Source organism: Sinohyriopsis cumingii, chromosome 3 (assembly GCF_028554795.1).
Source record: "Sinohyriopsis cumingii isolate HCF-2022 chromosome 3, ASM2855479v2, whole genome shotgun sequence".
NCBI lineage: Eukaryota > Metazoa > Mollusca > Bivalvia > Unionida > Unionidae > Sinohyriopsis > Sinohyriopsis cumingii.
In genome coordinates, this window is record NC_142963.1 from 36462317 (window position 1) to 36485814 (window position 23498).

General features: G+C 33.7%; 2 protein-coding genes across 3 annotated transcripts in view; one reads left to right on the forward strand and one right to left on the reverse strand.

Moving 5' to 3' along the window:
• The window catches only part of LOC149802690 (testis-expressed protein 47-like), a 44705-nt gene extending 42523 nt beyond the window's left edge, over positions 1-2182 (forward strand). For both annotated transcript variants that reach the window (XM_089952075.1, XM_089952074.1), the window contains exon 8: positions 1726-2182. In XM_089952075.1, coding sequence (XP_089808201.1) covers positions 1726-1769 — 44 coding nt within the window. In that variant the 3' untranslated portion in view covers positions 1770-2182. The remainder of the gene's footprint in view (positions 1-1725) is intronic.
• Positions 2183-5597: 3415 nt separating this feature from the next.
• The window catches only part of LOC149802691 (protoheme IX farnesyltransferase, mitochondrial-like), a 30271-nt gene continuing 12370 nt past the window's right edge, over positions 5598-23498 (reverse strand). The window contains exons 4-6 of the mRNA XM_089952070.1: positions 21365-21435; positions 18732-18964; positions 5598-11709 (exon numbers count right to left, since the gene is read on the reverse strand). Of these exons, the coding sequence (XP_089808196.1) occupies positions 11288-11709; positions 18732-18964; positions 21365-21435 (726 nt within the window). The 3' untranslated portion in view covers positions 5598-11287. The remainder of the gene's footprint in view (positions 11710-18731; positions 18965-21364; positions 21436-23498) is intronic.

The window sequence follows — 23498 nt, forward strand, 5'->3', positions numbered from 1 at the left end:
GCAGCTATATTGCAAGTCTACCATAACAGCACATGTCTTCCAAAGTTTGCTTTGAAATGTGGTTTGTTCTTAATACTATGTGATTGTTCTGGGATATATCATTTGATGGAAATAAAAGTATTATAATTATTTCTCGGTATTCTATTGAAATTTTGTGAATATCTGATTTGATCATGCAGATAATGAACCCAAGGTGTGGGTGTGACATCAACAGTTAATTTGTGTGGGGCAACATGTTTTCATGCTCCAAGTAAGCTGTCAGATTATATATGTTATTATCAATTAAATTCCTTATAACTGTAGATTGTTAACCAATTTAAAAAAAAAATTAAAAGTCATTTATCAAATCCAAAATATGTAAATAAAGAAATTTTTTAAATATAAACCAACTTGAACTAATTTAAACTGAATTTCAGTACTATTTGCCAAATGAATTGCCTTGCTCTTTTCAGTGCATTTCTTAATATTTGATAAAAATTTAAGTCATATTTGATGTCATTAAAAAGGAGAGTGAATTTTATGTAGACTGTACAATATTTGAAAAATCTCAATGAAATTTAAGGATAGTCTAAACAAGAACATGCCATGCCATCTTTGAAATAACTAGAATCACTTTTTCATCACAACTGCCCAACAAATACAAATTGCTCTATTTTACTAAATTAAGTTATATTTGGTATTACTGAAAAATTTATTCAGTTTTTAACTAGTCCCATAGTTTTCCTTGGATAGCCATGAAACCTTGTACATTATTATGGTCATCATTTGAAAATGAGCATCAAGACAAATTACTGTCCTCCCCCCGTTTTGTTACAGGTATTATTGTTTATGTCTTGTATATGACATAATTTTGTGAATACAACTAGTCCCACAATTTATTTTAGGGCTTGCCATGAAATTTGGTATGGCTTATCATCATCATCTGAAGATATGCCAATCGAAAAGCCAATGTGCTTCTGCAATTTTTGTTCGAGTTATTGCATTCTTTGTTGTGAAGCTGAATGCAGTGTTATGTTCACAAAATTCTGTCATATATAACATCCGACTCCATAAAAAGAAGGGCCAAAACAACAAAACTCATAGGACAGTGATTTATCAACACATGCATAGTCATATGATGACCATAACATTTACTATGGTTTGTGGCAATCCATTGAAAACAGAGATTTTTCCGCAAACTGTAGTTAGCTGAAGGCAAAAAAGGCAAAAACTAAAATTTTGGAGTCAAGGGATTTGTCACTGCATTGTCAGGTGATGACCATAATATTTATCAAGTGTCATAGCAATCAATCAAAAACTGGCACTTGATGTATTCAAAAGATTGTGTGATAGATGGATGTACACAAGGATTCCAATATACCTCTACCTCAGTTGAGGTTGGGGTACAGGAATACTAAATAGGGACCGCTTCCACTTAAATATAATTGTGACCAACCATATCAAGTATTACAAGAGTAAATAACTCATTTTAATACTATCTGGAGTCAGATTTTTCAAGTGTAAATAACTCATTTTAATGCTCTAAGGGGTCAGATGTTCAGTTTGTTTAACTAGGTCAAAAACAGGTCAGATCAGGCATTTAAATTGTACATTTCAAAATTCTTCCACATAAAGAAAAGATACATGTGTTTTTTTCCCCAAGTGGAAATCAACCTAGGAAAATGGTAAGTCTTATATCATCATTAAAAAACATACTGAATACTGTCATTATCTTTTTTCTTTCAGATTTAGTATGGCCAGTACCTACAAGATTGTTTCCATACAGCTGAACTGATTTTGAAATTTGGCCAGACTTCTGCATCTTTTATTTAATGTCTCCATCAGTACCTATTTTTGGCAACACATAATATCCAAAATATAAAGAATGATGTGAAGGTCTTTGAAAACAACTCTGCATCCAAGATCGATTTTTAAGCTATGAAATAGGAAACTTGTAAAAAATTATGATTTTGTTTAGTTTTTAAAGCTTGGATGCTTCATTTAATACTGAGAAAGATTCACAAATGAATGTGTGATGGAACTTGAGGAATGTTACAATCAATCTTTAGTAGCATGATCATTCAAAATATGAAGACATTTTAATTTACAAGTTATTTCTCTAAAAATTTTTTACTTATTACATTAAATATCCTATTTGTAGATTGATGTATATAGAATCATGGCAATAAAAGTTGAAGCTACATTCTGTTTCAGTGTTTAAATACTACAACAATATAAAATCTCTTCTTAGAGATCACCTGAGGCATCTTCATACCTGCCAACCCTTATGATTTTGCTATAAGCCTTATGGAAATGACGCTTAAAATACGGAGTTATGGAAAAGTGATTGTTTGCAATTACGTTTAGTGGACATCAGGTGTTGATTTGAACATGTCCCTTGGTGGATAAGATGGTTACCATCTCCATGGCCTGCGTTAAATTTAATTTTTTTAAAGGATTATGTCAAGTTGAGAGTTATCATGAAGCCATTGAGCCCTGTACGGTTTGGAACTGCACTTTGTGAAACTACTGGAGGTAATCAAGGTTCAAGTAAACTTTACAAACTGTTGAGTTGAACATATTAACATTGATGCATCAGTCTTAAATCACACTCGTGATCTGGCTTTACCGTAGTAGTACATGATATTTTGTCACACCTCTCTGAAAACTGGTCCAACTTGAATAAAAACTTGACTACCTTACTGAGAAGGTCTTGGTACGGTTGGCAAGTCTGGATCATCTTTAAATAAACAGTGACCTCTATAGAGAGGTGGTCTGTTATCAAAGTCATACTGTATGATAAAGATGATACACATAAAGAATCTGGTCTTAAATTACAGGTGATCTTCCTATGTTTTTAAATAAAATGAGCTGTAGTGATCTTTATTTGATAAAAACTGAACAATATTCCACAATTTCCCCCATTTAGGTGATGTTTTCAAAATTATCATTGATTAATATCTATCTAAAAAGCTCAGGCAATTAAATGCATGATCACACCAAATTAACATGTATGGATTTTGTACAATCTCAGACAAGTTTGAGATTATGATACAACACCATATCCCAGCTTTGAACAAAATCAGATCAGAAAATGGTATCTAGAATGTCAACAAGTTCAATCATTTGCCAGATCACCTTGTTAATATGCATGGGTTTCGCTCATTATGAAGCTTTTACAAGATTTTGTTCATATAAACCCATATTTCAAGTTTGATGAAATAAATCCACATTTCATGTTTGATTCAAGTAGGTTAGGAAATATGGCCTTCAGATTAGAACAAGCAATTGCCAACAGATGGACGATACATGGTGGATGCACAGCCATTCAATAAGCTCACTTGGCCTTATTGGCAGATGAGCTAAAAACACACAAAGTTTCATTAAAACTTTGTTTAGAAAAAAACCTTATTAATAAGGTACTGACAGAACTAGAATGCTGAAAAATTTAAAAAATAAAAAATTTAAAGTTTTGTCAAGTTACACAAGCAAATTTATAAATAACTAATATTTAAATATATTCTTTTCTCTCAAGATATTTAATAGTAGTTTCCTAATAACGTTGTGGATACAATATGGTATTTTTTTGCTACAAATCAGAGCAAGATATTTTTTCCAGTTATTGACAGATGGAATTAAAGAAAAAGGTGTCAGGCTCCAGCCCCAGAACACTGAATTGTTGGTCCTGATTATAATTGCGGTATATGTATCATGGTATGTTGAAAAATACTGTAGTACAAAATCTGATGTGGTACCCAGCTCTACAGAACAGATTGATCCATACTTTTAGAGGGTTTTTTCTTGTTTGCTTTAACAGAAGCCATGTCATCTGACATATGATGAGTAACTCTGGCAAATCTTCAGTCCATTATTTGGGTTTAATTTAAGTGAAATACTTCCACATTCTAGTCTTTTGAATCTTATTAAACCTTTCCACAACAGATTCTTTTATATCTGTGCATGTTCAAAAACACTCTGTATTTACCTTTTCAAACATATCCTTAACTTTTATGCTGTAAAACTCTTTTCCATCATCAAACTATCTTTTCTGGCTTTCTCTTTCTGAAAGTTTCACTGAAACCTTTGTGTATGACGTCTCCTTTTTTTTTCTTACTTTCTCTTTCACTGGAATTGAGAACACATCTATATTTGTCAAGAAGAATTTGTAGCCATTATTGTATTTTTCATATACCCGCATGAAAACAATGTCTGTCTGCTAATATAGACCCTTCTTAAGGGAAATCTTTTTCTCACTTGTATGTGTAATGTGTATGTAGATTATTCAGTTAACCATTCATTAAATTTGGAAAATTTACATTTCTGTATGCCCGTTTTAAAATATCCCCATATTTGTATCATAGTTGTACAAGTGACTTTCTATATTATAGCATAGAATCTTTACATACTGTTCTGTGTCTTGCACTTTATAATCTCCATTAGTCATTTAAAACTAAAAATATCCAGAGTATACTTTATGCTTGATAAACTGTCTGTTCAGCATTATCAACAAGTCAACTGGACATTGTGCAATTTGCAACATTTTTCAGTCCCTTCAAATGTATAAACAATTTCAGAATTATGCAAAATGTTGCAATTGCTCTTACTGATTCAATACTTCAAAGAAACACCTTGTTGTTTTAAATTCAACTTTATTTTCTATAAATTTTATGTTTTTATTTGATCACTGTAGAGTTACCTTGTAAATTTAAAAAGATCATGAACTTGTACTATAATTTTAGTCTCATCCAAATTTGTATATTTATCTACATCAAATCTGTAACATATTCCTTCTTCATACCTTACTGTTTAACAAACTTGCCATCAAGATTGATGATGCTCATCTCTGTTATCAATGAAATCTGTAAAATCTTCATCTTTTTCAAAACACTGCAGTACATCCTTCTCAATGATTCAAATGTGAAATCAACATCTCTGGTAGCCTGAATATTATTTTGGAACACAACTAACTTTTACTACACTTTTATCCCATCTAAACTTGGAAACAAATGTACTACTGAGATTGTTGCTTTATGTTAAATTTATGGAATATTTTTAATCACCTCTCCTAAGGTTTTTGCCTCTATCACCATAAATCTTTGTGCCCTTGTTTATATGGTGCAAAATTTCATTTTATTTTCACTCTACTCAATGCACAATCAAGAAATAAGAATGCAGTCCAGAACTAGAAAGTCCAGGAACATAAAATAGCATAGTTGTATCTAAAAAACTTAAGGGGCCTAGATATGTCATCCTGTTTGGCCATTTTAAAAACTGATTAAATTTTTTTTTCCAAGTGGTCCATCTCCAAAATATAAAATCACTATAGTTTGTATGGCTTGGGGTTCATTTTCTTTTTTTTTTAAAATGATTGTCTAGAAATGTTCTCATATCCCTATACAAGATTTTACATTCAGTTTTTTATATATCTGAAAACTGATCAAATGGTCCAGCTCTGTCAGTACCTATCTACTAGCCTCCAAGGTTATTATAAGCAACTGTTGATTGACACATGGCAGCCATGATGGGCAACAGATAACTTACAATGAAAAATCTATGCTGGATCATACTGTATGTAAACTTGGCCTCTGATTAGACAAGACAATTAAAGAACAAGTGAATTATTAATCATGTATTTTTATTATCACAAATCTATATTCATATAAGCTATTTTATCTTTGATGAAAACTTAACAAGTGTGAAGAAAAAACATGTTTCACACCATGCTTGAATAAGTGTATTAGAAACACGGGAAGGCCAGGCCTCAGCCTCAACCCCATGATTGAGTCATTGCTGTAATATGTGTAACTTTGACTCCAAGGTCCAATGATTGATCAAACATGCTGCAGAATGATTTGTCTTAACTTCATTATGATTCATTCAAGGTGTGAAGAAAATCAATCAAAAGGCGCAGGAAATATAAGCAAATTAAACAACTTTGTCCATAACTGTAACATGTTTCTAAGACTGTCTTGTACTCCAACATCAAGGGCAAGTGAGTTGTGCAGAATGAACTGTCCTAATTTATAATGATTTATTCCAAGTATTAAAAAGATCCAATATGGATTTTAGAAAATAAAAGCCAATCAAAAGTTTTATTTAAAATCTTAATGCAAATTTTCTATGACTGTGAACTTGACTCCAAGGTGATAGGGGCAAGAGAGTTTGCTGTAGAATGAATTGTCTTTGCTTTATTATGCTTTTTTGTAAGTATGATGGGAATCTATCATGTGTTATTAAAAAAAAGCAAATGAAAAAATTTAATAAAAACTTTTACATACATTTTCTATCACTATCACCTTGAACTAGAGTTACAAGAGGTCAGAAGACATGATGCTGAGTGAATTGTCTTACTTTCATAATAATTCATGCAAAGCTATGAGTTGAATCTATCAAAGGTTCAGGAAATATATACAAATGGAAAACCTGAAGCAAAATCTTAACAAGTTATTGAGGATAACAAAACTGCTGCTGGAAACTAACTTACATCTCTCTCCCACAAACATGGGGTAGACAAAAACGTTCCCAATAAATAATGACCTTCCAAGTACATTATTAACTTGCGGCAGAATGCAGTGGGTTGTAGTTGTTCTATTGCTCACAAGATTTTTCATACTGTGACTATTCAAAATTTATTTGCATATTAAATTCATATAAAATTATTTCTAATTTTGTTTTATATGTAGGTGTATAAGATAGTAATTGTGTATGACAATCCAAGCACAATTCAGGACCTACTGCTGAAAGACTGCACAGGCTGCCATACTTATTCTTTACTTTGTGCATTCATTTATACAGTAAAAGAGAAAATGGGCCTGACATTAATGTGCATTTATTGCTACTCTGTCAGTCAAATTACAGAGCAGACTCAACATTTGGCAAACATTACATGACAAATGGTTCTATGTGGCATATGATGTAGTCTCTGTAATTATTAAACCTGTTCAATGATATGTAGTTTCTGTATCTGACAAAATTCCACTAAATTCTGTCAATTTAAGCCCTGTATTTACATAGAATACATATTTCCATTATTTAAAAAAAGCAACCAGTCTAACTTGTCCAAAAATTTCAAGCCCACACAATAATTAAAAGATTACATATAAAAAGATGTAAAGAGCTTTTCACAAGTAGTGGCCACCTATATGGCTTAACTAACTATTTCCTTAAAAAAATACAGTAAGGATACACACTAAAATGATGCAAACACTATTATTATTTCTTTTGCATATTTACAAAAAATGATGCTGAAATAATATCACCCAAAAATGTATCGGTTATGGAGAAAAAAGATTGTAATGTAATGGAAAAAAAAAATAATTTCACAATAACACATCAGCATAAAAGACAGGGTAAACAGTTATTGTACTGATTATCCATAGCTTATGGTACCAGAAACTGGATGTTCCTGTCTTGGGATATAAAATCATCACCTGCATAAGTAAATTCTTAACAGCAACTGAAATGCCTTAAACAGACTGAAGTTTATGTTAAACAAATACAGCATCTTCATCTAGGTTTCTGCTTAATTATGCCTGCGTTCTATGTGTAAAATAATATAATTACCAGAGTGCGATCAATGATTACACAGCTCATCTGTTTGAAACATTTAGTATGACTGTACACATTAATCATCATGCAGAAAATAAATTCAGACTAAAGTGCCCCTGACAATGAAATGTTGGCCCCTTTTCTAACTAAAGATTCATTTGCAATTTTTATCTTAACATCTTAATAAACATCAGGTTTTCACCACCACAATACAGCAAGTACTGTGTTAACACCCCCCCCATACACACACACACTGTGATGGGACATAAAGACAATACAAAAATAAACAATCTTTTCTCTGATTTCAAAATAAAGGAATTAAAAGTCAATAAAAACCAGATTTTTTAATGGATACATTTTTCTCCCTGAAATCTGCTTCAGAATCTATTATCATTATTCACACCTAGAAGCCCAGATTCTTCTTTGTGACAGTCACACCGTTTGAGTAACCCTGGAATGACAAGTATTTGAAGCCTAGTTCATGTGCCAGTAATTATCTTGAGTAGTCATTACAGCCGAGTCCTCAGATAAGTAGAGCAGGCAGTCCTCTCATCTAATTCCTGTACTTATTCGCATGTGCAATACACAGTTACCTTGTTCACAGTAACATATCATGATATGGAATGTTTACCACTCAATAAACATTTTCCTAGGCCTATCTGCAGTGATCAGAAAGGGACTTACGTGTGGCTTATGATGGATATAGCATAGAAGAATCTATGGGTCAGGAGCTAAACACAAATACTTAAGTTAAAAACCATAAAATGTAGGTCACTGTCTGCAATTATAAGGGTGCTGTACTTATAAAGGTGCATCCTATTATCCTGTTTCATGATTGAAACACAAACATCACTCAGTAAATGAACTTCAAAATTAAAATTTCAACTCAAGTTATTGAAGGATGAAATATATGTCAAAGAGACCTATTTCTGCACTAAGGGTGCAGCAACTACCATGATGCATCCTCACATCATCTTTTAGGATTCTAAGTATGCATATAGCATGTCACGATGAAAAAAATGAACCAAGGCAAAAAAATGAAATACAGGTCACAATGAGTTTCATTTGTTGCAAAGGTACATTAATAATACAGATGCAGATCAACATCCGTTTTCACAATTTTAGCATAAAAAGTGCCTGAGAAATGAACATAAAATATTAAATATAACCTACGACAGTGAAGCAGAAAATATTGGTTATAATGACATGCTACTGAAATGACGGTCAAGTACTCAAGATCTATTCCCAAAAAAAATCTGCATAATAAGCATGTTTTTTTAAAAATCTGTGATGGTTGTACGCATTTTATTTTTAATATGTGCTTATCAACAGTTAAATGCATCATAATTTAAGTATTTGTGTAATTTTGATATTTAAACTACTGACTAGATTTTACAACATATTACATAATAAAGATTTGTCAAAGAAAGATAGAACAAACCTGTGTAATAATTACACAACTAACTCACCCCGTTTAAACTTTTAGGAGTCTTCAATAGCCAATGTATACATTATCATGAAGAAAAAATGTTGGATTAGAGTGATCTTGACAACAAAATGATGACTCTGTGACTGGGCATGAAAGAAAAAAAATGTGCATTACTATAATATAAAAAAGAGGTAAAACAAGTTGATAAAAATATTTTACATTCAATTTTGCTTTAATTTCTTTGTAAATCAATGTTCTTAAAATCTGCTTCTGAAGGTGTTATTACTGTCTACCCCTTGAAGCCAAATTTACTGGATGAAAGTCACTGTTTTCGAGTAACCATGGAGTGATATAAATATGACAACTAAAAGAAGCATAGTTCAAACTCAAGGATAAAGACATGTGGAAATGTTCAAGAAACTTTGTACAATAGAACTCTGATTATCTGTCAGGGTACGGGACCAAGAATATGACAGATATGCGAATAGACAGATAACAGAATATGTACATTAAAAGTGTATACAATAGACCGGGTCATCAAAAAAATCATAATATCTACACATGTACCTGTACCTAATATTTTGACGTACAATGCCCTGATGGTTAACAGAGAATGACGATTAACTGGCTACCAGATAATCAAAGTTCTACTGTATGTACTGAACTTAACCTAGAACTGGGCACATTTTCATAAAAGTTGCAGTTTGCCCCTTGCGAGATTTTAGTTTGCCCAGAATAAGACAAGATAATGTATCAATGAAGACTTTCACAAATTTGAATAAAATATGGGATTTATTTCCTGAAAATGTTTTATATTTCTTTTACATATAAACTACATATTTCTTTTCTTGTTATCTTTCCTCACATATTAGTGCGCCCATAATTAAATTTAAAAAACAAAAGATGTATCTAATAGCATACGTAGATATGTAAATAAGAAAATGATAGATGAGCAAAGATAGAGGGATAGATAGACAGATATGTACATTGTCATTACCTTAGTCCAAACCATTGTTTCTGTAACAAGCGAGTTTGAACAACATATTGATGGGTACAATTTTACCTAATATGTGTGAAAATAATCTTTGACAATCTGACTTTTAAGACTTATTAAGCTTGGCACATTTCATTAAACCTGAAAGCTGGCAAGTGGCAAAGCGGTTTCAATGGGCAGCCTAATGATTAGAGAAAAGTCTACTCACTCACTATATGTCATTAGTGAAAGACATGATATTTAGAAATAATATATTTAAAATGTGTCAAGTTAAAATGTAAATATGTGTTCCCTATTTGTCAAAAGATGCTTCAAATAGTGTACATTCATGTCTGCATGAGAAAATGTGAGATTGACAATGCCTACAAATACAGAATAACCCAACTTTGCGAGAATAAAGTGTCAATAGATGAAAGAAATTACCGACATTTATAACTCTGAAGCATATAAAAAATAAATGTCTGATATACTGTACTATGGCAAATTTGAAGTGTATAAAACCTCTGGAACACAAAGCATTATGAACCTGACAGCCTTCATCCTCTCTCAATTTTCTTATCTAATCTGTGGGCAAGCATGAACTGATTTTGAGCAGCACGAAAAATGGATCAGACTGACCAAATTATGTTTGGACTGTACTCATTAAGATGCTTCCTCTCACCAGGTGTCATATTTCCATGTTTAACAGTATGTACTCAAGGTGCAAACCCACCCCCACCCCCGGCTAAATTAACAAACTTAACTAAGAATGCATATGTATCTACAAAGTCAGCCCTCTTGGCCTCCTCCCCAAGAGGTAAGTGCTATAAAACCCATTCCAAACAAACTGATGCCTAGGACTTATAAAGAAGGAATGGTTAAGGTACATTGAGGCAGTACATATGTATACGTTTGTGTGGACACTGATGTTGACACTTGGGGTACCACAATAACTCTTCTCTTCTTCGTAAAGGAAAACTAACATGAAAGGTGGCAGCAAATTTAAACTAGGTGCTATAAATAGATAAACAATGTCATTAATCACATAATTAAAGCTGAATGGTTGTAGATAAAGCAATATTTTGTGTGTTAGACATTTTCTTAAACACAAAGATATGCACTTAATTTTTACACAAGGCATTGCATAGACTTATTGCAGGATGTTTATTTTCTTGATTATACAATACTTTCATTAATCGAGGTAAAACATTTTTAACTTACATGTTAAACAAACCATGATTGAAAATTATAAGACTGCCAACATAGTTGCCCGTGTTTCTCAATAGCATCCTGCAATGTTCATATGGGTTGGAAATTGATTATCACAGTAGTTCCTCTTCTCTAGGAATGCTGTGTCATCAAGAAACAGCCATATCTTCCATTTTAACCTTGTCTTCATTTCTGCCTCCAAAAGATTTCTTGCTGATTATCATCAATATCAGAAGTGCTGGGATGTGAATCAAACTGAACATGAAAAGCTTTCTGGATGAATGACTATCACCATCTTTGTAAAATCTATATGCAAGGTATGTCAAGTAAATATTCAAAGGCAAAGAGTCTGCAGCAAATGTCCATGATGTGACATTTAGGACTGGGGCTAGTGTGCACAGACCAATCATTCCTACACTATACCTGAGAGCAACTCGCCGGCACATTGCTGGATTAACCACAGACATCATCCTGTAACCTCCCCGTGAATAATCTGGCCTCAAGTTCCAACTGAGGGCATTAAAGTGTGGAAACTGCCAAGCATACAAAATAGCACCCATCAGCAGAGCACCTACAACAGAAAATTTTAAAAGTCTTTACAGTGATTCTTTCTGTAATTTTCTTAACTAATGTAAGAGTTTTATCGATGATCTATTGCATAAATTTTATTATCATCAATAAAGCTTTAAAATGCTTATCCGAAATATGTCTGTTACTCCAAATGTCTTGGCACTAAATGACCCATTTGTACAGTAAAACACCAACCACTCAACCATCCCAGATACATCCGATTAACCATCCAAATAGTTCTCATTTATGTCATTACATTAAAAAAAAGAGTGCTGTAGATGTGTATTTCTTTTATAAGGTGGAGAATAGAGTGTGGTAATTGGGTACCTTCATAAAAAATTGTAACATTTAGTATAACAAGATTCTCTTGAAGGGACAGACACTCTACTGCCTGAAATATAATGTCCAATAATGGAGATAACACCATTTCTTCTTTATAACTCCCAGGTGTTGAAAATATCTGGCAGCTATATTGGCTGCAAAATCAGCACCATTTTCATTTTGGACAGAAAGACATCATAAGAAGTTCTTTAGAGAGAATCCCATATCAATATGGCCATCCATTCAGGAATATATATATAACAATATTTTCATGATAGCCATTGTGACAACCATATTTTTACGTAAGATCTGCACCATTATCATTTACAAATTACATACCATAAAAAATCTGTTGGTTTCAATATGACCCTGTATTCAGGAGTAGTGATAACAAAATATTTTGAAGATGGTTATGGTTGTGGCATATATAGCATGTCAAATCAACATCATTTACATTTAGGACCACATGAGATAGCAGTTACCGATAAATTTAAACTTTTTGTGTGAAAGTGTTTTATATATATAAAAAAAAATCACGCATTTTGGGAGTCTTAGATGTGTTATCTTTATCTTTTGTTTTATATACTGTTTAATTACTTTTAACATCTATACCGTTTATATTTAATAATATTGTATTTCATGTTTACCAGTTTATAAGTCAGTATATATAATATAAATAAACATAAATAAACTGAAATGTACAGATCCTGCATAGGTATATAACCAAAGCTTTACACATAAATTTAAACCTGCTATCAACATATTACAAATCTTATGGGCAAACATCAACCATGACTTTGTCTGCATTATCTGCACAATAAAAATGGCAAGTAATATTATGTAAAACAAAGTATTAAAATAAGGTAAGCACATGGTATATAATACACATCAGTGAAATCTAATCATGTTACCTACATGTGGACGCAAAATGAGATACCCAAATTTAACTTTGTTTAGTGGGTTTTATTTGCATTCCTGCTAATAAGCTTCCCAGGATGGATATCTGGATATGAACAGATAATGGATGTACAGGACAGGACAGGTTTCAAATTAAGATGCCCCCTCTGTAAGCTGTAGGGCACAAAAATGTCATACTGTAGTATCATCAATTTTTGTGGGGAACCAGTTTTCGTGGTTTTTGTTGTTGCCTGGAGCTATGAATTTAAATCCCCAATGAAAAATGAGCAACTTAGGATGATCCCCACCCCCCAAGTTTTCGTACAGTGTTTCATTCCTTGAGATTAACACAGCTACTAATATTTGATAAATCAAGGTCAATACTGTAAGCTGGTAATTAAATATTAGCTTTTACATGAGTTTTTTTTTTAACCTTTTGTAACAAGAATTATAAATCATTTTATATTGTTTCAACACACGTTCGATATGGTATCCAATAGCTGTAATTTTACACTCACTGCCTTAAATCAATATGTGAGGTACAAATGCTTCTCGGGTAAATAATCGCCAAATTGCTGAATTAAACAAGCCCAGCTTTGTCAAAACCACTGATAATTAGGTCCAATCTTTCACTCATTGTCGCGTGAGCTGCAATTATTCATTCTGCGTAAACTGGCTTGATTAATGAGGTTGCAAGGTTTACTAATACTGTGCTCTGATCGTCACCAGTAACATCTTTATCTGTAATATTTCCATAATGGCATCCATGACATGTTTAGAATACCACTCAAGGAAGTGTGACTTTAATTCTTCTTTAATAACCAAATGACCAAGTGTTGTTGGCTGCGTCGGTTTCCTTTTATGTTGAGCACTCAAATGAAAACTGGCTAAAGTGATTAATCTTGACAGGTGTTTTATTTGTGCTCATAGAGATGGAAGCATTGTTTTAGTGTTGTTGGCTGCATCGGCTTTGGCTGATAACTTACCAGGTCTTTGATTTGTGCTCATACAGGTGGTAGTATTGCTTTAAACATTAAAATGACTGCCGTTTTGCATCGGCATAGTTTTATTCTTTTGTATTCTTTATTTGGGTATTTGTTGAGGTTAAACCATGAAATTAAATACCTACTAATATACAAAACCATGAAAATTGAGCCCAATTAAAATAAATGATACTGCAGCATATAGATATGGGCTTGTGTATGACCAAACAAAGGAAGCAATTAATATTATATTGAATTTCCATTTCCATGCCAAATTATACCAGAATGACCTAATTTCTGGGAAAAATTGATCCCTATTTGTTGAACATGAAGAAAATCGCAATCAAAATTGGTAACAGAGACTTTGATGTATCTTTTGTTTTATTGTTGAAAACGGTAGATAGGACCTGGACATTTTTATCAACAATATGAAATATCAAGTTTAAAAATAAGTTAAAGCTGTACCAATGTCACCTTTTACCGATTATTAAAATTGCGGATACCAATTATTTCAAGAAACCGCCTGTTCTACAGTTAGCAAAAGCATTAGCATTTGATTGACAAGTAAACCATGTCCTATTTTTTTTATAACTAACAATGCCTAAAATGGGTGCGGATTTATGTTAACAGTTCAAATGTGGTCTCAAGCTACCATACATGTGATAACTATTTCCCACATCTTATATCCCACCTTATTTCTTATTGTTAACTCATATATGCAAATAAAACTCTTTACTAAATAACATATTTATTCCGAATTAATTATATGGGGGCACATATGCTCTGTGATATGTTTCTTCATTCCTTCTTTTAATTTAATGATGGTAATCAATGCTTATATATATGGTACAGTAATGCCAGGTCAAGTTGGCTAGTGTAAGTTTCATTGCTGGGAATGGAGATCATAATCTGCTTGTAAAGAAAAAATCTACAGCATTCAGTGATCATTCCTGGGATTTATATAGCAATTCACTAACAACCAAAGCATGTAAAGCACGGCAAAAAATAAATCTCTGAACTCCTGGTTGACAGAGATGTACTTTGTGAAGCTAGCCATAAGGGGGGGGGGACCATTTAATTCCTGAATGCGTGAAATCGACGGTCGCATTATACGTCACTTATCTTACATGGCAAAGTAAGATCATAGGGTTTTAGTATTAAAATGTCATTATCTAAATAAAGTTTCTTACAAAACTATTAAGTGGAAAATAATATACATAATACAGATTTGCTTAATACCTGAAGTTTCTATTAAAAACAGAGAGACTGTTGTAGGAAAGCAGATATTTTACATTTGATAATGCATTTATTTCAGGTGACAACAGTTAGATCTATGCACTACCAGTGATGTGCAATGCAAAGACCATGGAAGTAGTGCAAAACAGTCATGTAATGATTTATTTTGTAATATTATGGCTGTATTGCTTGTTGTCACTAAAGTAATAACTATCCCATCTTTTTCAATTTTCATTGCCTATTACATTAATAGTCTTGGAAAAATATTCACTACTTATTCTGGCAACATTTTTTGAAAACTGGCAACAAAATATTGAGATTGGTGATATTTTTTGGCGATAACTTTTTAAAAGCCAGGACCATCCCTGTAATGTGTATGCTGGAAGTTCAACAGCCACACGAGGCATCATTGGCTGGTTGGCTGCTGTGATTGGGGTGAGTGCATGCATGGTATTGAAAATTTGTTGTGAGCAGATAATCAGCGGTAGTTTACAGCAAGCGTGTTAAAAAGTATTTACTTTCAAGAAAATAGTGTCTTTCAATTAACCCCCAAATCAGAAGTTTATTCCTTAATTTTCATTATTTAATTCTGATTTAAAATTCAAGCCACGTCAAGATGAATGTTATGATTAAATTTATATTTTGGAAATTTGTTTACATTGGCACCGATTATTTCTGCCGATACCGATTATTCCAATAATTGGCCCGATTATGAGTATGGCTGATTAATCGGTACAGCTTTAAAATAGATCATAAATTTTTTTACATTTTCTTTCAAAACGACATTCATAGTACACCACAATTAATGATATGTAAGGAAATTTCGATCAATGAAAATGTCACTCATGCCGAGTGGAGGCAGTACTTTAAATAAATACAAATTAAATAAATTTTTATCAACTGAAATTTGTGTTGTAGTTCTATCTTTTAGTTTCTTTTAAGTGTAATCATCATAAATGCAATGTGTTCTCTTGTAATTAAATGTAACATAAAATGCACCAATCTACAGTAACAGCTATGTCAGCGAGCGTTTCTCTGAGAACCTAATTAAGTGTACCGACCGTGTTCTGATAACTGACTTCTGGGAGTATTTGTTGTATTTTTGCACTAATTAAAAGCTGGACTCCTTGGTATTATCACGTTAATTATGTCTTTTGAATCAAATAAATGAGGTGGAATAAAAGAAAAGTTAAAAGGCACGAAAATCCTACAAACTTAAAATGTAGTGGCCACGGTCGTAAGTCGGGTGAACTCACTACATTTGATCAACTGAACACTTATAAATGTTATTGTGTATGTAACATAAACTACCTTAAATTAACTGACTCTTTCATAACTGTGATCAAAGATAACAAGGCAGCCAAGTGAAATGAATACTTCGTAAAATAAAGAACTTGATTTCACAGATAGGGACCATTGTGGGCAAGCGAGTTTCAGAGAATTCTTGAACTGGCACTCTTAGAGATATACTCAAGGATGATAGGAAATTTCATTTATTAATTCCAACGAAATCACGTCATCAATATTGTACTAATTGAGCAACACAAACGTTGAGTTTCAATGTAGACGATTGTCTCACGATATAAATGTTGCAGGTTTTTGAAAAAAAAAAGGAATCTTTGTTGGTGTATCAGCAGTTAGTCTAGTTCCCTGCTCTGTGGACCCCCGATTTAGAAGGATAATATTAAACACCACTATGGGAACCATACTCATCAAGAAAACAAAAAGCAGTGACGTAATACACTGATTTTTTTCCACGTACATGTGATGGTTGCTGAAACCAGTTGGAACGATCTTTCATATTTTGGATATTTTGAAATTTTTTTATTTAAACAGAATAACGAACAACTTATTCGAAAAAGTGCATTATTAAAAATTATTACTGATGTGATTGTAAAAAGAGGATGCAGTCAATAAACAGCCCAGTTCCCTAACGCCGCTTCCCCCGTTTTTTTCTCAATTTTTGTAGGTCCCTTGGTAACTCGTGCCTTGCTTACAGTGCGGTCTAAGTTTGTGGACTCCGTTGTGTGCAAGTTATCGAGGGAGAGGTGTAATTGTAAAAAATACTGACTGGTAAAGCTGATCAAAATTATAAATATATAAAGACATAAAAGTGCAAATGTATGCTGATGTAACATAATGCTTCTCTCCCAATTCTGTTAGCATGGGGTTTGAAAACGCAACACACTAAAACTTGATGCTAAAATTACCTTTGTATTGTTTTGAATCCCACTTACCAAATACCATTTGCAAGAAATTATTAAATAGAAATGTTGCTGCGTCATGGCTGCAGTAAGAGTTACTTGTGGGTTAATCAGACATGATTTTGGTCTTCCATAAAAAAAGCTGAAAAAATTTAAGGGGATTTGAGGGTTCTCTCCAAATGGGGCCTTGAGGGGCAGTGCCCCCGATGTAGTGGTGCAGGGGGCCAAAGGCCCTGACCAAAAACGCATTTTACACTCATAAAAAACTGCTCCTGGTGCAACTTATGATCATAAAATAAACTAAAATAATCATTTGAAAAACTAATAAACTTACAAAAAATGTTCAACTTTAATTTCACAATATTTATAATCACATGAATTTGTTCTCCAATACTACTGATGCTCAAGTTATTTCATGTGCACGTCAGTGTTCACATCATAATTAAGTCACAATAATTTGTTAATTTTTGCAGCAAATATATTATACTTCTCTCTTTTCATAACAAATCTGTAAAATAAACACCCAAGTGCATCAACTATATACAAAGAATCCCATACATTCACTTGTCTTTTTCTCCAATGGACACAACTTGTTGATATGCCAATCGAGCTCTTTTTGTGGCTTTGGCAAAAATTTCTTTAACTTTTCTTTTTGTCACCAATGACTTTTCTGGTTCTATGTACAATCATTTGTTTTCCTTCTCAATGACAGCCTTTTTCCTTTCAAGCTGGTGCTTGTATTGGCAACATGCAGTGTGCATATTCTGACATAGGGCTACATCTGTTCTCTTATGCAAGAAATCTTTCTTCATACAGTAATTAAATGCACTTTTTAAAGATGCCTTCTTTTTTGTATGCAGCTTCTTTTGTAGGTACTGTTCCAACCTATTCCAACCACAATTACTGTAATTTAGATCTTTCTTGCAGAGGTCACAAAATGCCAGGCATCTAGCATTCAGTTTTCTCATAAACTGACCAACTAAATTTCCATCAACTTTTTGCTCCAGCCATTCCCATACGTTCTTTTAAACATTTATCTAAACTTTTTGTGTCATGGTCTCTCTCAACAACTCAGGATGTCATGTTTTGCAAGCATGCTTCTTCTATCCACTGCCATCAGTTTCCATTACACAAAGATTCAATGGATGAATTTAAACCTTTGACCAATCAGAATACTCTTTACGAGAGTTGTGTGCTAACATACATATGGAATGAATAATTTACAAGGGTCATTGCGGAATGGGACCAGACAGACCGTTTTAAAAATAAAGGATTAGAGATGATATAAAAAACGGACTATATCAAGAAAAATCTGATTCAAGTCAGGAGTAAAGTGGATTTCTGCTTTAAAATGGAGAAAAATCATTTCTGGTTAATCTTACCTGGTTCCAGGACTCCTGTGCAAGCGGTCCATCCCATTACAGGTGGTATAGCTCCAACAACTGAGCCAACCCAAGTGTTTGCCACACTCAGTCTCTTCATTGGGGTGTATACCATAGTGTACAGGCCAAGAGTGAAAGCTCCTAGCATTGCAGTCATTGGATTTACTTCTAATGTCAAAATTATTAAACCCATTGTTCCTGAGAAAGCAGCAAAGGACAGGGCATGTAAAGGACTGTAAAAAATGTATGTATGTATGTATTAGTATATAAGAGCACAAAAGCATAATAATTTGATAATGGCCTTATGGTACTATTAAATTAATATTAAGTTCTAAAATGTCAAAATGAAGAACTGCACAAAATGTTAGATGATCCATTATGAAAAAAGTTTACATAAAATATAAAAAGTAAACATGTTAAAATTCTGTAAAAGATCTGGCCAATAAAAGAAGAGCAATGATATTAATAATTACTTATTGTCTCTTAAAATACAAACTCTTCTATGTGAATGATTCCTTAAACATTATTTTCATCAGCACTGGTAACCATCTTTTAATTTTAATGTCTGAAAAGGTTAGCCAATTAGTCTGCCAATTGTTGAAATGCATATTATTTTTTATGCATGCATTTGCCAAAAACTATTTTTTTTTCTGGTCGCAAATTTAGTAATCAGGCTTTTATCAGTTTCAGAATGGGTTTTACTTAATTCTGGAAGACCAGCATCATTTATATAAATCTGAAATGTCTTCATGCCATAATACTTTCAGTCAACGAAATCAAACTCTGTTCAGCAGTTTTGGAGATGTAGTCATTGAAAGTTTTTCTATTCTCAGCAATGGTGGCCAGATCTGAAGGCAGATCAAAATCAGCTGTAAAAACTTGAAACTCATCTGTGCCAGGAAATTTCTGCAAAATTTGGCCAAATTGTGTTGAACAGTCTTTGTTTGCAGATCAACATCAGTTGTAAAACTTTGAAGCACCTTCATGCCCAGATGCTACTTAAGTTTAGTCAAATTTCATTCAGCTGTTTTGGAGATGTCGTTTAAGTTGTTTTCATTTTGAAGTAACAGCAGTCAAATTTGATGGCATTTTAGCAGCATTTGTAAAAATTTGAAAGGTCTTCTGGACATAATGCTCTCTGTCAAATATTATCAAGGTCTGTTAACCCTTCACCTCATGCAAGTGTCTTTGGACACCTCTACTCCATTCACATGGAAGCGCCTTTTGACGCCTGCTGTAAACATCAGCCATTTTGAGCTGGTTTTCATAGTGCCACCTTCGGGGAAAACCCTCCTATTAGATACTACATTCATTTCTGCGAATGACAATTGCATCAGATCACGTGGTCGCTATTTATGCACTGGTCGATATCTGCTATTTAAAGTAACTGGGTTGTAATCTCCACTCTCCAAAATGGCGGTCGCGGATTTCATTCAGTACATACGAAGTTTTCACGATTAGAATCACAACCATGAAAGATTAAATAACTTTGGTAAAGGCTCTGATACTGATGTAGGCAGCAATTAGTTTTTATAAATAATCAAATTCAGATGACTTAGTGACGTAGATGCACACGAAAACCTTGTAAATTTCGAGTATGGGAAATAGCAGCTACGGTTGGTCAAGCGGCCATACTGACATGACGGAGAACAAGTTCTCTCTCGATTTTAAAGCACATAAAAAAGTCTTCTATTAAAAATAATTACACAGCTATAACAATTGGACTTTACTCTTAAATTTTTCCACATATAATAAATGTGTACCAAAAATGTAAAATGGTTAAAACTGCTGTTAAACGTAACATACACTACATTGCTTAACAGTTCATAGGCAGGATTTCATTTAGTACTTACGAAGTTTTCACGATTAGAATCACAACTATGAAAGATTCAGTAATTTAGGTAAAGGCACTGATATTTATGTAGGCAGCAATTAGTTTTTATTGATTATCTAATTCAGATGACTTAGCGATGTAGACGCAGACGAAAAACATGTAAATTTCATTAGCAATGATATACTACAATCAACTGGCTGGCCAGACAGCAACGAAAGCAGGACTGAAGCAGATGGCAAGCACAATTTCGTCAAAAATCAGAACCAAAACAAATGCAATTTCCATGCACTCTGGTCCTATTCCAACATCTGGGGGGAATTCAAGCTAACTGGCCTGCCAAAGGGAAGGAGCAAGATCTCCTCTGATCAAAAGTGTCAATAGGATGGTTAGAAGGCTGGACAGACTACTGGGAGCTGGACGGACTAATCAGGATCTGCATGGTGGCAGAATGCACAGATGGCTGATGTGGTTGGTGGAGAAATTCATGCAAGACATCAAGACTTACAGACACTACAACCTTGTCCAGCACAAGAGGGGAATTACACCAACGGAACTACTAAAGAAAAGGAACAAAATTTCCTTAAATATCCATCTCAACAGAATGGGTGTCGAGCATTTCCATTTTCATTTAATACTTCCATAGAACAAATCCCTATGTATCCTCTTGAGACTTTGAAACTCTTGTATACTTTGAACACAAGACAATTGCTTGTATCATTAATGCCTTAGAGTGATGAAAACTGCACACTTGAAAAGTGAAATAGCATTATATCAAATATACTACATATATTAGGCCTACCTTAAAATTCCACAAACAAGAACCCTGTTCTTTGTCCGATTCATCTGCGAGTCAAAAGGAACCTCAAGAAACTGAAAGAGATAACAGAGAGAAAAGTTCACAAGCAAAGCACTGATGATTATGTACAGACAAAAGCTTCTACTGACAAAGGTTAAATTGTAAAATAGGGCCTAACCGAGTAGATAATTTTCACTGAGTACCAAATCCGAGTATTTGGATGTACTATTTGCCAGATCCAGACACGAAACAAGTAGTAGGTGCGACTCTGGAGAGTACTGTTTGTTTCATTATCGTATGCGAAGCTTAAACTTTTTGTGTACCGTATATATAGCCTATAAGACGAAAAATTTTAGTCTGAAACCATGGGAAAAGTCTGGGGGTCACCTTATATACGAGGCAAATCCATTTAGAATTTTAGAAATCCATCAAGACCGACCTACAGTAAAGTTCAATCGACAACATGACTCATTATAAACGTAAGTAACACATTGCACAACAATTGTACATTATGTTTTTTTATTTGAATGACTATACGAAGTAATGAAAAAATTATATACATGCAATCAAAATTCGGAAATAAAGAATAAAAATGAAGTACTAAGTATTACATAGTTTCAGACTCTATAGTCTAGAATATTTAGGAGTAAAATCAGTAAATGTGCAATAACTAACACAGTAGCATTACTTATACTACAAATACACTGTACTACTTTTGCAAAGACTGTCGAACGAAATACCGACTATTACCGAGACGGTAAGTATACTAAGTAACATAATAATTAAAGTCTTATAGCTACTCAAAAATGACAATAAAATCATAATATAACGTAATATTTTAGTAAATGCAATAAATTTCCAAAAAAATTGGTAATTTAGTCGTCTCAATTTTGTTACTGTTGGTAATCGAAATTAACCACGCTCAAGTTATTCTTCAAGAACAACAGCTGTTCCAGTTTGTGTGGCGCCAAGCTTGAATGTTTATCCTCGCAAATGTCACTTGCACTGCTGAATGAACGTTCGCTTTCGACACTGGAAGCAGGTGTTGCAAGAAATGACTTAGCACAATCTGCCAAAATAGGATATTTGTATTGATTTTGCTTCCAGTATTCTATGGAATCTAACGGAGGAGTAATGCATGGCTGAACTGGTTCAGCCAAATAAGCATCCAGCTCCTTGAGGCAGACAGCTTCATCCGTTGTTGAATCAAAACCTGCAGTGTGCTCTTGCTGCTGGTCATCAAAATCTTCCCAATAATCATCGAGAACAGAAGAAGCACAATGTTTCATATCCGAATCAGCAGCAACTACCTCGGAATCCAACTGCTCTGAAGTACATTGTGTTGCTGAAGTCACTGTTGCAGTTGCAGATCGGCGTGTGCGAATCTCTTTCACAGCTACTTCGAGCGGAATCTGCCTGGCTTTTGTTTTCTCATCATTGCCAAAAAATCTCAGTTTGTAAGTTGCATCCAGCACTGTGGCAACAACACAAGTTTTACTGGTCATAAGGTGCTGGAATCGAGCATGCAGATCAGTGTATATCTCCGTACGCATAGTCTGAATCCCAGTGTCATCGCCAGGATTTTTTGTTCTTTGTAGATATCATTCCAGTAGGTGAACACTCTGAATAATCATTCCGGCATGCGAGGAAGCCAAACTGGCTTGCTTAGTCTGCTCTTCAAATGGTTTGAGTGTTTAAAACCTTCTCCACAAGGCTCCACTGATTGGCGGTTAAAGATTTGAAGTCTGCTTCCTGGCTGTATATACCAATCGCGCGCTTTTGTTCCAGCAACCTTTCTAGCATATAGTAGGTACTATTCCACCTGGTCGATACATCCTGTATGAGTCGATGAGCAGGAAGAAGTTGATCTGTAACGTCAAGTATGTCATCGGTCCTATTGAAATTTAATGATTCCTGAATTCTTTTCAAATGGTCTGTTGCTTTACTAGAGTGTCTAGAATGAACGACAATTTCATGTGCAACTGCGATTGCGTCTTTAACTGCCCTTTGCATGTTGAGACTTTCACCAACTACTAATTGCAGAGTATGAATGTAACATCCTAAGTCAGATATCTTAGCTACACGTGCTGCTTTTACCATATTTGAGCCACTGTCTCTTACCAAAATTCCCCTCCTG